This window comes from Semicossyphus pulcher, unplaced genomic scaffold (genome assembly GCF_022749685.1).
Source record: "Semicossyphus pulcher isolate SPU_LCO1_2020_fin unplaced genomic scaffold, fSemPul1.0.p SCAF_4, whole genome shotgun sequence".
Taxonomy (NCBI): Eukaryota; Metazoa; Chordata; class Actinopteri; order Labriformes; family Labridae; genus Semicossyphus; species Semicossyphus pulcher.
In genome coordinates this window covers 3347855-3363229 of record NW_027211715.1, presented here as the reverse complement: position 1 = coordinate 3363229, position 15375 = coordinate 3347855, and the positions used below count along the sequence as shown (strand labels likewise).

Genomic DNA, 15375 nt, shown 5'->3' with positions numbered 1-15375 from the left:
GAAAGCCGGGGCAGAGGATCCGCTCAAACCAGTTGATTGACAGCTAGGGTGGATTAAAAAAAATTAACTATTTTGAGCCTTAAATGAATACATACATATATAAAAATATCTCAAAATAAATGAAATAAATGTGAAAAATGAAATTATTTTCATTATTCCATTCTATTTGATTAGTGTTTATCTTTCCATATTAAAATATCCTGTTATTAATTTCTAGAGTTTACTTTATTTATTGTTCTTTATTATTTTTTTTCTTTATTCTTTCATGAATTTGACTTCATTTCTGATAATTCATTCCTGTTTTATTTCTGAATTTATGTTCTTATTCTTTTTTAGATGTATTCTTTATTCACAGAACTCCTATGACTCCATACCTCTATAATTTTTGTATTTCTATTATTCCACATTAAAAAATCTCATATAAATTAGAACTCATTCTGGTCCATCTGTTTTCTCTGTAAACCACACTGACTGGTTTCTACGTGGATTCCTGTGACGAGCGGTCGTCGTGAGGACTCCCGTCTGAGTTCTCCGTCTCGCCCTCAGAGATCGCCTGCATGGGCGCTGAGAAAACTCTGCCTCGCATGCTGTAGCGGCTGCTGTTGGCGGGCGGGGGGATCCTGGAGCGGCCCTGCCTGGAAGAGGCAGACATGGAAAAGGATTTCGGGGAGAAGCCCTCAGCGTTGGCTCTTGGATACGGGCTGGAGATCTGATCCTGTCCTGACTGGTGCTGCTGTTGCTGCAGGGGGGAGGCGGGCTCTTCGCTCGGTCTCGGGGAGTCTGTTAGAGAATCTCCAGGTGATTTAGGAGCGATGGGGCTCTTCAGGATCTCTGTAGCCGACATGCGGTAACTTGAGTCAGAGCGGCTGCCCTTTTTGAGCAGCAGCAGTTTGAACTCCTCGTTGGAGGTGCTGGACTTCTTTGCGTTCCTGTAGATGGAGCCGGTGGCTCTCTGCGAGGCTGGGGGGGTCACAGCAGGGGAGGGGGACTGCACGGAGACTGGAGAGCTCACAGTGCTGCTGGGTGGTGTGTTCCCAGAGGCAGCACAGAGGCGATTCCTCACTCCTAACTCCGTGGAGTCCTTCCGGCCCAACACTTTCCTTTTGGACCTGTACAAGAAGATATCCAGATTAAGGGACATTTTGGTGGTTTTCAACCCTTTTCAGAAAAGCTCCAGTTGGAAGGCCTCAGCAGGGAGTAGTAACAGGGCTCAAAAGCTGTGTAATCACAAATGCACGCGATCAAAATATGTCAACTAAAAGTTCTTGTTTTTGTCACTGACAGGGCCTGACAACATACAGACAGGATCCCTTCAGAGGTAGACATTTTTGTTGAAGAGAAAGATTATTTTTCAAACTTAGAAAGAGCCCTTACATCGCTCTCTAAACAGCTACCACATCCTATTGACAAAAACAGTAATTTTACCTTGCAGAACGCTGGAGGTGCTGGTCTACCGCTGCCTTGATAAGTGTGTTTCTTTGTGTTATTGTGTGACTTTGGTGTTTTTTAAATTTTAGTTTGGATCCAACACAATATTTTTGTAACCCAAAATAACAGGGAAGTCTAACCATTCAAGGCAGCAGTAGAGCAGCATATCCATCTAAAGTTTCTGCATTTGTCAACAGAGGCTGGTGAATTTGAATAAAGCGATGCCATGGCTGTTTCTGGTTGAAGAAAACATCTTACTCTTTCACAAGAAGATCTCTGCAGGGATCTGTTCTTTGACGTTGTCAGTGGATGGAATACTTTTAACCTACTCGTCATTTACCCCCCAAAATGTGTAAAAAATACTCAAAAAAAGTGTGTAATTCTCCTTTTATCTCTGTAAACATAGAGTGAGGTTAAAGAGGCTGCTGTCCTGGCGGCATACCTGTGAATCATAGCAAACAGATCCTCGGTGGTCCTGGTTTTGGTGGGTGACAGGAACACAACGTCATCCTCCGTCTTGGACTCTTCGCTCGGAGGGGACGCTGCATTATCACTGGGTGTAGAGTCTGTCAACAGAAACAAGCCGACTTTAGAATAAAAGACAAAATATTGTTTGTTTTTACATTTCTTTGTTTAACAGCTAAACAAAAGTCTGAAAGCCTTCCTTCATTTTTTCCTTCATCCTGAATTTCCCCCCTGCGGATCATTAAAAGATTATCTTAACTTATCAGAACCGAAAGCACTGATGACGTTTTAAAGTGACATAAAGGCCACCTTTAGTAAACCACCCAGTCCAGTTTTTCATGAGTGCATTAATTTGTTTACTCATCCCTCATCTCTCTCCAACTGCCTCACATGCATGACCTAGTTGTCCAGCCTTAGCAAAGAGCTTTCAGAGTGTCACAGCAGAGTATTGATGTTTAGTAAGAAAGTCTAATGATGGGATGTGGTTGACAAAGAGGGGCTGATCAAAGAATGAAGTAATACTGATTAGGGTTGTCTCGATACCAGCACTTCAAACTTCGGTACGTTACTAGTAAAAATAAACAATATTCGACACCAGTTTCGTTACCACGGCAACAAAAATAGAAGTCCTAGGAACAAAAAAAGATATAATGTTCTTGTTTTTCCCCTTAAAATTGTTTAGACCTAAAATATTGAAATGATTCAATCATTATTCTGCTGTTTGGGACATTTCTGGACGTCCATCGCTGGGCAGTGTTCTGGAGCTCAGCCACCAGTCTAAAGGTCGGGACTACATGAAAACATGGCTGCCTCTCTGCTCAGCTGTCTGTCTGTCTGTCTGTAACTTTTGCATCTTTATGAGACGTGAAAGCAACTTCACAAAGTGTCTTCATGTCTCGTTCTGTGAATGAGAACAGTCCGCAGTGTCGCTGCTGTATCGGAGCTACAGGTGAGCAGACGACTTCGGACTATAAGTCGACTTTGGCCAAAAAAACTAAACCCTGCTGCGGGGTTGTAGGGAGGTGAAGGCGTGTTACTTTGTTGTTTCGAGCGTAACCGCTGTGAAACAATCACAAAATAATGTCTTATTTCTCTGTTTCTATGCTTTATTTACGCTAACGGCGCTCACTCTCTTCATTACCTGTCTATGTCGCTCGACCACAGCTGTCCCTCTCTTCTGACTGTAGATCTACTATGGTACCTTTCTGTGCTATCAAATGTAAAAATAACGGAGATTGTATCGTTTTAAAACACGAGGTATCGTGTAATGTATGTTCCTCTAAGGACACCTTCTTCTTTTGCATCACAGACTGTTTAAATTGACATTCTCTCTCAGGTCTGGTCGGCTGCTCCTGTGGTTAGAAACATAAGACAGAAAGAGATACAGAGAGCATAAAGATGCTAATGTGACAGCCTACCTCTCCTGCAGTAATCCTCTGTCTGTGCGTTAGTCTCCTCTTTGCCTTCCTGAGTGGCACTTTCAGCTGAAACACCGGAGGACTCAGACTCCAACACTGAGCTGCCTTCATCACTGATTGAGCTCTCCTGCAACGCCTCTGATTGGCCGTCAGTTGCAGGAACTTTATCCAGACTGTTGGTTGAAACGTGCTCAACAGACAGAGAAAAACCTTCTCCTTCTTCAGACGGCCCGAGTCTTTGCTGTTGTAAGTGCTCAGACTGCGAGCTGCAGATGGCCGACTCTCTGGTCGTCTCTCCTTCATGAGTACCCGTCCTCTCTGGGATGTCTGATGGCTGCTCTGCCTGCAGTCTGGATGCTGTTAGACTTTCTGAAGGAGCCTCGCTGTCCTTCCTTCCCTCGTCCTGACACGCTGCTTCTCCATTTGTAAGCTCTTCACTTGAGGTAAACACAGACTCACACAAGCCCTTCGATGGAGCGTGATGTCGATGGTTTAACAGGGGACTCTTTAGCTCTAAAGTTTTGCTACATGATAGTGTGTTGGTCGAGTTCACAGTGGGACAACTGAGTCTTGTTTTGTCCTCATGACTTCCTTCATGTTCCTTACTGATCGATCGGAGCTGCACTGAGCTCAGCACTGAGGGGGTGATGGACATGGGATGGGCGTGAAACACCTCAGAGGTCAGTGGTGCTACAGGTTTGTCTGACACCGCAGGGCTTTGTGTGTTTTGGTGGAGGAATTGAACCTGCGTCCTGTGAGCTGGGGCCTTGTTTCCGACACTTTGAAGGGCACTTAAGTCGAGGTGGGAGGGGGGGATCACTGGCAGCTCCAGGTCTCTCTTTGAGTTGATCGACTGCAGTGACAGCGTGGAAAGAGACGACTTCCTCTCGGGGACTTTGGGCTTCCTCTTCCCGCTGGCCGGTGACATCGGCCCGGGGAAGAAGGCGGAGGGGAACGAGGAGGTCGGGGTTTCTGACTGACTCGAGTAGCCGCTGGATGGGCTGGCCAGGCCTGCCAGCTTCTCCGGAGACGTCAGCTTGAAGTCTCCCTCCACAGATGGAAGTGAAGGGGTGGTGGCTCTGGAGCCGGACTGGGACGTCTGAGACTCGGAGCTCTCCTGCGACTTGATGCACTCGATGACGGTCGTACCCGTCGCTGTGCTGGAGTTGGATAAAGATCTGTACGGGTCGCTGGATTTTAGATCATTCAGGAGCCACAGATCTGCATAGTCTGACTGTACGACCCCGTCATCTTTGAATGAGTGCGCATCTGTGGAGCTAAACACGCCTAAGTCTGGCAGATCAGCTGAGTCCTCGACCCCCCAGACCTCGAGGGGCTCCCTGATGAGTGAAGAGTTTCCTCTGCGACCTGGAGAGCCGGACAGAAGCAGCTGCAGGTTCCTCTCCTTGGAAGACAGTGGAAGCTGCTGCCCACATGAAATCTTTGGTTCCTTCTTGTCGAGGATGTTTCCCTCACTGCATATTTTTCTTAAGGATGAGCTCCTCTTAGGCGGAGACGGCTTCACCTTTGGTTTCCGTAAAGAGAGGCAGCGTCTGCTCAGAGTCATGTCTGACAGGCCGCAGTCTGAGCCGGGGGCTGCATAGTTGTAAGTGAAGCTTCTGCTGCCTTTCAGACCGCAGTCAAAGTGCATGGAGGTGTAGTAGCCTTCAGTGTCGACGGAGTAGTGTGAGACGTTGTCGGCCTTCTCTGACGGAGGTTTGTCGGAGTAGCTGCTCTCACAGGTGGTCATGCTGGTGTAGCTCGGGCATCCTAAGCTGCTCTCCGCCTCCCTGCTCGGCTCCGGGCTGAAGTCCTGCGAGCGAGGAGGGTCCGGGAGCGGGTAGCTCCACTCCCCCTCGCTGGGAGTACTCCCCCCTGCTTCCTCTAAAATGTCCATAGCTGTGGAGGAGAAGGAGCCGGCCCGCTGGGTCCGCAGGCCCGGGTAGTGGTCCAGCATGAAGCCGGTGTGGTCCTCGTGGTTGTGGCTGGCAGCGTTTAGCGAGAGCTCGGAGTCACAGTGGGAGGAGCCCGTCAGAGGGGGGGAGGCAGCAGGGGGGATGGTTTCTGAGGTCTGTGAGGGGCAGGTGGAGCTGCTCCCGCTCCAGTTCCCACTTGAGGACTGGTGGTCGTCTTTGTGGTCCATCTGGCCTCCCAGCATCACCCCTGCGGCGGAGACGGAGTGGACGGGGCTGCTGAAGGTGTCCGAGCTGGAGGAGATCTCACAGCTGCCCATGTCCACCTTCCTGGGCAGCTGGGATCTGGTCCTCTCCATCCAGCCGCGCTCCGGACTCTCCGAGAGCTGCTTGTACTTGAGTCCCAGCGTGTGTTCGGACATGGCCTGGTCGTCTGTGCTCTCCTCTTCATCCTTCAGGATCAGCTCCCCGTGTCCCGGCAGGAAGTCCTCAGCATCAAACGGAGAGAGCTCCCCCTCGTCATCACTGTCCCGATGCCCGTTGTCTATCACTCGGTTCCCGTCTCGGGGCAGACTCCGGGAGCGCAGGCGAGCGCCCACAGAGGCGCTGAACATGGCGTCGACGCTGTCGGGCAGACAGGTGATGTTTCCCGCAGAGTGAGACAGAGACAGAGAGACTCCCTGCCCTCTCTGAGCCCGGATCCTCCTGCGAGACGGCGCTCCTGAGATCAGAAAGTCTTCCGTTTGACAGCCTGAGTCTCTGGTGCTGAGGTGGCTGCTCAGCTCGTCGTTGGAGGGAGTGATGTCGGGACTGGTGTGGACGATCACTGTGCGCTCTCTGGAACCAGGAGAGTCGTCAGAGTCTGAGAGGAAACAAGGAGGAGAAGATTTAACAAACTCAGACTCAAACACACTTTTCTGCTCCTTATACTTTGTTCCTAAAAGCTGGGGAAGGGAACTTAAAACCAGCAAGGGTAAGCTAGGTTTCCAACCAAGTAAAAGCCCCAGCCAGTCCTCGAAAACACATGAAGGTAGACAGGCAGGTAGGCCATGCAATCATTTCTTTTTTTCAGAATGAATGGAATTAATGTATATATTAAGGTCCCATGACAATCAAACATATAATATAATATATAATTTGGAGCCTTTGATTTACTGATTGCATTGAGGATGTATAAAACACATTTCAACAAATGTAGCAAGAAAATGCTTCTAAAGTAAGTTGCCTGCTCAAACTTTAAATGTATATTTCTGTATTTCAGTGTCTTTGTCATGATAATAAAATCATCATCACCATTTCTCACGGCCCAATCGCATCTTTTCTCCAACTAACAGCTTAAAACACTCGATTTACTGTCATAAACTGAGAAGGAAAGCAGCAAATTCTTACATTTAAAAAGCTGAAACCTGCAGCTGCATGAAATGAATGCTTGAAAAATTACTGGAACAATTTATAGATTGCCAAAGTAGTAGTTCTTCTGATGCTCTAATCGACTGATGGACTGATTGTGCAGCTCTTAAAACACATGATCAGATTGTTCTGACGGCTTTTAAGGCCTTGGACACAAATCTGTGCAGTGGTCCAGCTGTGAACTTCCTCATCCCTCTCTTTCATCCCTCTGCTGTTGTCCAGCTAAGAAAAGCTCAGAATAGCCTAAAAATACCTTAAAAATCAGGACAAACTGACACTATAAATATGCCTCCTCTCACCAGTGATGTCTCTCATATCTATGTGGACATACTCTAACTTGTCTTTTGCACTGCACTGTAGGTTTAGACAGTTTCACATGTAACCTTAAAGAAGACCTTAAACCTTAAAGTGGTATTTAAGAAGAAGACACGTACCTAAATCTTGCTGCACCTGTCGGGGAACGCCGGCGACCGTCCTCCTTCTCCTCAGCTTCCTTCTCCTCTGCAGCACCGACTGCGAGTGGACGAGCGAGCAGCGCACACTAGCGTCTCTGTCAAAGCCGACTCCTGCAACACGGAGGGGACATGTGAGGAATCTTTGTTTGGTGGAAACGGCAGCGAGTGCTGCTTTTACTCTCAAACCCTCAAAATGAAAAAAAGTCTGTAAAGCTCAAACTAAATGAGATACCAAAAAGAGCAGCCAGGAGAGGACAGACAGAACAAACTGGGATTAAGATTGTGCAGTTATTTAATACTTGATGTAAGCTGTCAGATTATGAAATACAAGGAAAATTAAAAAAGGTGAACATTGTTTGACCCGTACACAAAACAAAAAGAACGTCAGCATGTTGACGGATTAACAGGGCGAATAGAAACCCTCTCTCTGCCTCAGGTTGTTGTTTCCTGCTCGTTGTCCTGCCTCTCCCGCCTCATACGTTATGACTATCATGTGATAGCAGGTCAGGCCTTTCAGCGCCATAGCAATCCCTGGACTTTGCTTACAATGTGCATTTTTCCCCCCCTGAACTGTCTCTGACTCGGGCCGTGTTGGCGTAAAACTCCTCCTCAGAGTCAAGCAGGAGTAAATAACATCATGCCGGCCTTTTCAGCACTTTGGACAGATGTAATTAGCATTCGTGTCGCGGCGTCTCGCCTCCCAATCACATGCACAAAGCGTCAAAGCGTGAGAGAGAGAGTTAACGAGGCACAAAGCATGACTTGCACGTTGAGAGCGATGCCCTGAGGCAGCATTAGAGCCTTTGATGATTATGAGCTGCCAAAATTAACTGCAGGATTTCCTCATTTCTTGCACAAAAAGCACATTTTTTTATAAACTACACAACAGATATACAGTGTTCATGTAAAGATCAGGAGTTTGTGCATTCTTAAGATACATTTAGGCTCATTTTCATCTGACAAGGAAAGTAAATGTTAAGCCTGTGCAAACTAACGAAGCTATGGCCAGGTGGTGCTCCTTAGCTTAGCTTAGCATAAAGACAGGAAACAGGAGGAAACAGATAGCCAGGCTACTTCAAAGCTCATCCAAAGCGTACTAATTAAAACGCGATATCTGGGTTTTTTTAACCTGTGCACAAATCCTTTTAATTGGTAGTTAGAGTGACTTCTCTGGTGTCTTGACAGCGAAAGGTTGTCGTTTTAACACTTTGGTTTTTGTGTGAACGAGTCAAAAAGAAGAAGATGTTACTACATCTTCATTTAGATTTGTAAAAAATAGTTTAGCAAGCTCCCTGGCCTCGGCTAGATGACGTGTTTTACGTCTGGCGTAGGTTTTCCAGACCTCATTGGAGAAGCGGATAGCATCCTCCAAAGGCGCAGAGCCAAATTGGATTTTTTTCATAATGGCATTAGCTCCCCATAACAGCATGATCAGACTGAGGCTGAAAATCTGCGAACTGGCTCTTTAAAACTCCTGTGAGGAGTTTTTAGTTGTTCATGAAATGAACTGAAATGAATAATGACGTCTCTTTATGAGCTACAAAAGCAAACAAGTCCATCAGAAACGAGATTGATTTTGTCTTTATAGTTATCTTTAATTCCTGTAACCACTGCAGGAAAATGTGTTTGTGGTCGACTCTCAGATGTGCTTGCAGGCATCATTTTTAGCTTTTGGATTGAGCCAGGCTGTTTCCTCTTGCTTCTAGTCTTTATGCTAAGCTAAGCTAAGCTAACCTAACCACCCCCTGGATGCAGCCTTACATTTAAAAGAGAGTGGTATCAATCTGTGCAAGAAAGAATACTTCCCAACATGGCAAACTTTTCCTTTAAGAACAGCTAAAGAGGAGCTGAAGAAGCTAAAGAGGAGCTAAAGAAAGCTCGCACTGCAGAGGGACAGCCTGTAAATCTCTCCTGACAAAGAGGTCTAAGACACCACAGCTCCTTCAACAGACAGATTCAGACATAAAACACAATGTTTTTAATTACCAGTCACATTAATGGGGATGACACATGAGTTGATGACTTGTGAGCTGCTTTTCATTCTCTCCTCGGGGGTGGGCAGCGGCAGAGCTTTAGACCAGTTAGTCTGCTTGTCCAGGGTGGAGGGGATGTTAGGGATGGGAAACTTAGACCGGTGACCTAGAGCCACCCCGTCAGAGTCGGGGTCAGGGGGCGCAGCCTGCAACAGATGGATATTCGCATGGTTAGGTTGTTAAGGTTAGCTGGCATTACGTGGGAAAAATGGTGCGTCAGAGTTAGAAATGATCAAACTCAGCTCGAGGAAGAGGAGGACGGGGATTATAGTCGGGGATTACACTGGTATTGTCAAAGTGTTTATCTGGGGAGAAGCTGAGGGCTTCGTGTAGAGATTAGAGTCTTATTAAACTGCAGCAAAGACTGCTTACTGTCAGAGCAAGAGGCAAATCAATACACATCCACTTCCAGGAGCTGAGTGTCCAACAAGAGATGGAAATAAAAAGCATGCTTTAGAAAAAGGAAGCACAGGAGACACTCCAGGAATCTACTCAGCGGTTTCATGCAGAAATGAAGGAGGAGGATTTAAAGGATTTTAAAGCTCTGATGGTCGGACTGAATCCAAGCTTGCAAAAACGTCCTGCTAATAAAACGTTTGGCACACTCTGCACACCACATGCTAACACAAACACTGATCCTGCTCCATTCAACGGCTTCTGCACAGAGCAAGTATGTGACAGACTTTGTAAGCAGTCATCTCCAGTGGCTGCTTTGGAAACTCTTCCCTCATGCTCCGAGTATCTGTGGCACTCACAGTGACTCTCCTGCATAATAACGAGTCTCCGGAAATATTTGAGAGGAAATACTTCTCGGCGGCATTCCTGCGTCTGAACGGCAGCTTCTGCATCAATCAGAGCTCAGTCCTCCTCTCAGGCTCCTCCAAAACTCCTTTTTCCACCCGCCTCACACAGCACATGCCCTGTTACTTACACCTCTAAATGAATTTAAGCTCTTACCTTGACGTTCCTACAGGGACACACATGTGAAACTGGGAGTGATTCTCAGGCTGAACTGGTTCCCACCTCATCAGCCCGACAGCCTCCCACCCACCCCCCATTTAAAACCAGAGCTTTTGTCCTCTGTGTTCCCGGCAGACCAATGAGACCCTGACAAAAACCCGGCCACAAAAGAAACCGGTTTCCTTGGAAACTTCTCCCAACTAGCAGAGGAGAAGAAATCAAAAGGGGAGCATTTACAGCTGATTTGTTTCGAGGACAGAAAGAGAGTTTTAGTGTCCGAGAGGAAAGATGAGCGAGACGAAAGAGTGAAAGACGAGTGGACGGGGAAAAGGAGTGAAGGAGTGGCAGGAGTGTTTGTGTTTGCCCACGGGCTGGTTTCTTTCTCACGGCGGGCATCGAGCGATATATTTGGTGAGAAAACAGAAGAACATGAGGCTGTCAGCTCTCGCAGGGATGGGTGCAGCGAGGAAACCACAGCACAGAGGGATCATGGGTAATCACAGACGCAAGCTTCCAGAAGTCGACCCTATCATTAGTAGAAAACTCTGGCTGCTGTGTCTGCAGCCTTTACACACACATTCCTCAAATACTGCACGCTAAAGGCCCGGCCCTGCACGTGAACTTTAACAACAACCGTCTGAGGATGAAGCTGCAGGGAGAGCGAGTCCGCACGAATTCTTCTGTAGTTTCACTTTAAACTTGTTCCTAACAGGAAAGCCAGCAGCTCTAAGAGGGCATGCATTTAAAAGAGAGATTCATCATGTTAATCAGAAGGAGTCAAACAGGTAAGGAGGTGTTAGAAGGAGCACACAGGAGGCCGGAGGGAGGGAGGGAGGGACCACTACCTTTCTGCTCCAGGGAGAGAAGCGGCAACATTCGGTGGGGGAGGAGGAGCGGGTGGATTCAAACTAAACAACAGGACAAGAAAATAACACATGACAAATGAGCACGGAGGTATTCAACATAAACATGAAGGAAAAACAACAACACGTGATGGAGAGGAGGACGTGTGGACCGGACACCTCAGGATTCAGGATGTTCTGCACAGACAGCATGAAACACACACAAACACATGTACCTGTGTCTGAGCTAACTCAGGTGTTGCATCTTTACAAAGTCTCTCAGGCTGCTTGGAGGAAAACATTTGGATTTCAGTTCAAGAGTAAAAATCTGTGCACAGGAAGTTTAAACTGCATCACAACAAATCAGATCTTTAAGAAACTCCGACTTTTAAAAACAAAACATTCTTTCGTGCATGTAATTACATACTTTATAGGCAAAATAAAAACATAATCAAAGGAAAACTTTGTAAAATCACATCATTATTAATAAACTAAAATGCTGAAAATGATTCCACTTCAGACGTGTTGACAAAACACAAAATACCTGTTAAACTAAAAATAGATTCACATGTACAAGAAGAGAAGCTGTTAATATCTAACAAGGGTATAATGTCAGTGGTCTCACCGTCGTCAGATTGATGCCCGTCTGTTCTTGCCTCTGGGCGGCGTGGGGGGAGGGGTACATGGGCATCGGGGGCAAGATCGAGATGGTGACTCTGCGCTCCCTGCTGTCTGATCGCCTCCTCTGATGGTCTGCAACAAGAATGATGTAAAACAATGAAGACAAACTGTGTGTAACATCCCCACATACCCACATACATGCATCTCGTACACACAAGGCCGCATGTACACTGAAAGGCTGCAGAGTTTCAAAACCCTCAGGCTGCGTTCAAGGCAAGAAACACAGCAAAAGCTTAAATCAGTTTAAGTTATAAGTTGGTATCACTTAGAGTTTCACTTTTTTAGTGTAAAAAGTGGAGACGGACAGGAACAATATTTGGCCAGATTATGTAATCTAACCGCTCTATCTCTGCTCTATGAACTAAGGTGCAGTTTCCACATACGTCCACTAGAGGGCAGAACAACACCAGAAAACACTGCAGACTTTTATGGCTGAGGCATCCCAGAGGACTCCTTAAATAAATAAGGAAACTACAACACAGAAATGGCATGCCGATAAGAAATGCAGGAAAGACAAAGAACCAGAGCAAACTTTTTAACAGCTTTGTTTTTAGTTTTGTGTTTTGGTTCTTGGTCCCACAGATTTGGGGCTCGGGACGTGGTCGGGGTCTCACCTCGCTGCAGCCCCCACAGGCTGAAGTTGGCTTGCCTGTGGAGCTCTTCCACACATACTGGCCGGGTGGAGGGGTGGAACACGTTCCTCTGCTGGTGCCAGGGGGCTTGGTAATATGCTGTCAGCTTACTCTCCACATCCAGGTTAGACACCGCTGTCAGAGAGAGAGGGAGACACAGAGATACACCAGGTCAGACAGACAGACAGCTGAAACATCCCAGAGTTTATTCAGAGCCCTGGATTATTTTCTAAATCAGCGACGACAACATAAACATGTTTAAATAATCATATTTAACACATATTTTTTCTCCTCAGGATTGAAGCTTGTCGCCATGATCATGCAGTCACTTAACTTCTTTATAGCTAAACACTCACAAACTCAGCTCACATTACCACACTGAGTTCTCCTGAGAGCTGCAACCATTAGTCGATCAAAAGGAAATGAATTGCCAACCACTTTGATAATCGATTCAACTTATTTAAATATCAAATGTTTCCTGCTGGATGTTCTGCTTTCTTTGATCTCTCTTGTTTTGTTTATCTGAGCAATTTAAAGATGTGACTTTGAGCTCAGGGAAATTATCATGACTACACTTTTTTGACACTTTATAGACGACAAATGATCCATCTATAAAACCTGAAAGTAATCTTTAATTGCAGCTCTTATAATAACGAGAATTTTGCTTCACAAACATTAAAATCCCAACGACGTAGGAATAAAACAGGACGACATACAGAATTAAAGAGAACTTAAAAGAATGGTCGACTTAAAGAGACAATAAATTACTAAAACACCATTGATAAAAAATAAGAATTACAAGAAAGCCTTTTAAATAAAATAAGTCTTTAAAGTGATTTAAAAGAAGATCTTGTACTCTGTGAGAAATGTAAAAACCGGGGTGAAGCACATGTCACGGGCTCCCCTGCAGACACACACAGAGGCAGCCTGCTGAGCTCTGTGAATGAGGCCTTTAAGTTTCCACTCTGGCATGTTTGTGGTGACACGCTGGTTAACATCATTACGGTGAAATCCACAGCCTCGGACAAATGTTACTAATGAGCTTTCCATTGCAGAGACTGTGCGGTGCCACGAGGGCAGCCGAGGGTTAAAAAATGTCTTTGGCTGCAGCCTGAGAAAGAGAAGCCTGTGTGCTAATGCAGTGCTATTACCTGCAGCCAAACAATAGGTTGTAATGCAACCTGAGACTTTGACTTTCATCTGAACATTGACCAGGACCCGGACTAATCCCGCTGCTGCCCCCCCTCACACCTCCTCAGGTTACAGAGAGGGAGACGCTCAGCTCTCCTCGCGTTACACACAACGCATGGAGGAGCAGGATGAGGGGAAAGTTTGAGTTTAACAGGAGCTGTTGGTCTCTGTGATCGTTTCATTATTGGTATGTAAATTGACAGTGCATGTAGTAAATAAGAGTGATACCCCTTTCCCACCTAAATTTAGCACCTTGACTCAGGTTTTTCAGACCCGGGAAGACTGCTAATAAATGCTGATTATCTCTTTTCCCAGTTTCATTCACAGCGACGTACATCTTAGAGTTACTACAACACAAGCAACGATCGAGACAGGAGGGAACAACGTCAGTGAGTGCCAACAGACAGCTTCAAGTGCGATCGGACAGGCAGTGCGCAGAGGCAAAGCACAGGGAGTAAAGAAGCAACATCCTCATCATCATCAATAGCATCAATATCATTAAGGTCAGAGGTGTTCATCTTCTTCTTAAAGGTGAAAGGGACTCTGCGGACCGAATGAGTTTGGTAGCTCGTTCCACCAGCGGGGGACGACTGAGGAGAAGTTCGAGACTTAGGGTCCTGTTGTGATGGGAGTACCAGATGCCTTTCGTTGGCAGAACGTAGTGGGCAGGACGGAGTGTAGACCTGGATGAGGGCGTTCAGGTTGGCGAGCAACAGGGTTTTGAATTTTATGCGAGCAGCGACTTGAAGATAGTGGAGGGATATGAACATTGGAGGGATATGAACAGTGGAGTGACGTGCTGTTTTGGGTTGATTGAAGACCAGTCGAGCCACTGCGTTCTGGATCATCTGCAGAGCTTTGAATGTGCATGCAGGGAGGCCTGCCAGTCGGGAGTTGCAGTATTCACTAGTTTACTGATGAGCTTCTCTAATTTCAAGTTTTCTTGATCATGATCATTCATATAGTAAAATACAGCCCTATTTAGAGTAGAGGATAAAACAGGGTATTCTTTAGGGGGGGGGCTACAAGTGATTAAAAATGTCTTGTTCAGTTGTGTTTAAAGACACTCCAAAGGTTGCTCATTTTTTGTGTAATTAAATTCAGTTTAAAGTCTGCCTTTTGCTAGCTTGAACAAGCATCCATTGCAAATCACAGCAACCATAAATCAGGGATGCAACTTGCTAACCAAGCTAGCATTAGCTGAAAACATAGCATTGCTAACCCCCCTTCACCTTCATGTCCAAATATGCTCCAACAAAAACAAGATGTCGAGTGCAAAAATGCAAAACATGTACAGCATAAACAGCACAGTAAGATAACAGCAGATAATAAGACTCAGACACCGGAGTCAGAAAACATCTTACACGTCTGCAGGAGAATCTAAACACGGCTGAGCCTTTACCTCAGCAGACAAACACGCCTGTCGGTCCTCCTGTACCTGTCTCTGGGCTTCTCCTTCACCTGAAAGCTTCACTGACACAAACTGTCTGACCCCAATTTCTGTCTGTCTGCAGGAAGTCAGCTCACTGAGCATGCTCCAAGTCTGCTCTGTCGTCCAGCCAGCAGCTAACTTTAGTCTGTTTCACGAGACACAACTACAGTCTGCAACAAACACAGCAGCTCAGCCTGCTGCAAGTCGGAGTGAAAGTGATTGTTGTAGCAGCTCAACTGTCACGTGGCTTCTCTGATAAGACCCTTCCAGGAAACATGGTACCAGGCGTGCAGTCCCCACGAGAGGCAGTTTGTTTATCTGTCACTAAGAGATGAGTCGATGCTTTCCATAAAACACCCCAGAGTGATCTAAAAGCCGGCTGTGGTGACCCGGGCGACCTGAAAACAAACGCTGTGCTCCATCTCTGTCTGAGGTGAACTCATCAGAGAGGAGATTTACACGTGTGGAGCATCATCGCATGTTAAATGTTCTCTATATGCCGTGTTTATATCGTT

At 46.3% G+C, this 15375-nt stretch overlaps 1 protein-coding gene across 1 annotated transcript in view; it reads right to left on the bottom strand.

Moving 5' to 3' along the window:
• Positions 1 to 250: 250 nt before the first annotated feature.
• The window catches only part of nhsa (Nance-Horan syndrome a (congenital cataracts and dental anomalies)), a 78514-nt gene continuing 63389 nt past the window's right edge, over positions 251 to 15375 (bottom strand). Inside the window, exons 2-9 of the mRNA XM_069679728.1 lie at positions 12220 to 12372; positions 11550 to 11677; positions 10928 to 10990; positions 9076 to 9268; positions 7069 to 7200; positions 3312 to 6086; positions 1871 to 1994; positions 251 to 1109 (exon numbers count right to left, since the gene is read on the bottom strand). Coding sequence (XP_069535829.1) covers positions 479 to 1109; positions 1871 to 1994; positions 3312 to 6086; positions 7069 to 7200; positions 9076 to 9268; positions 10928 to 10990; positions 11550 to 11677; positions 12220 to 12372 — 4199 coding nt within the window. The 3' untranslated portion in view covers positions 251 to 478. The remainder of the gene's footprint in view (positions 1110 to 1870; positions 1995 to 3311; positions 6087 to 7068; positions 7201 to 9075; positions 9269 to 10927; positions 10991 to 11549; positions 11678 to 12219; positions 12373 to 15375) is intronic.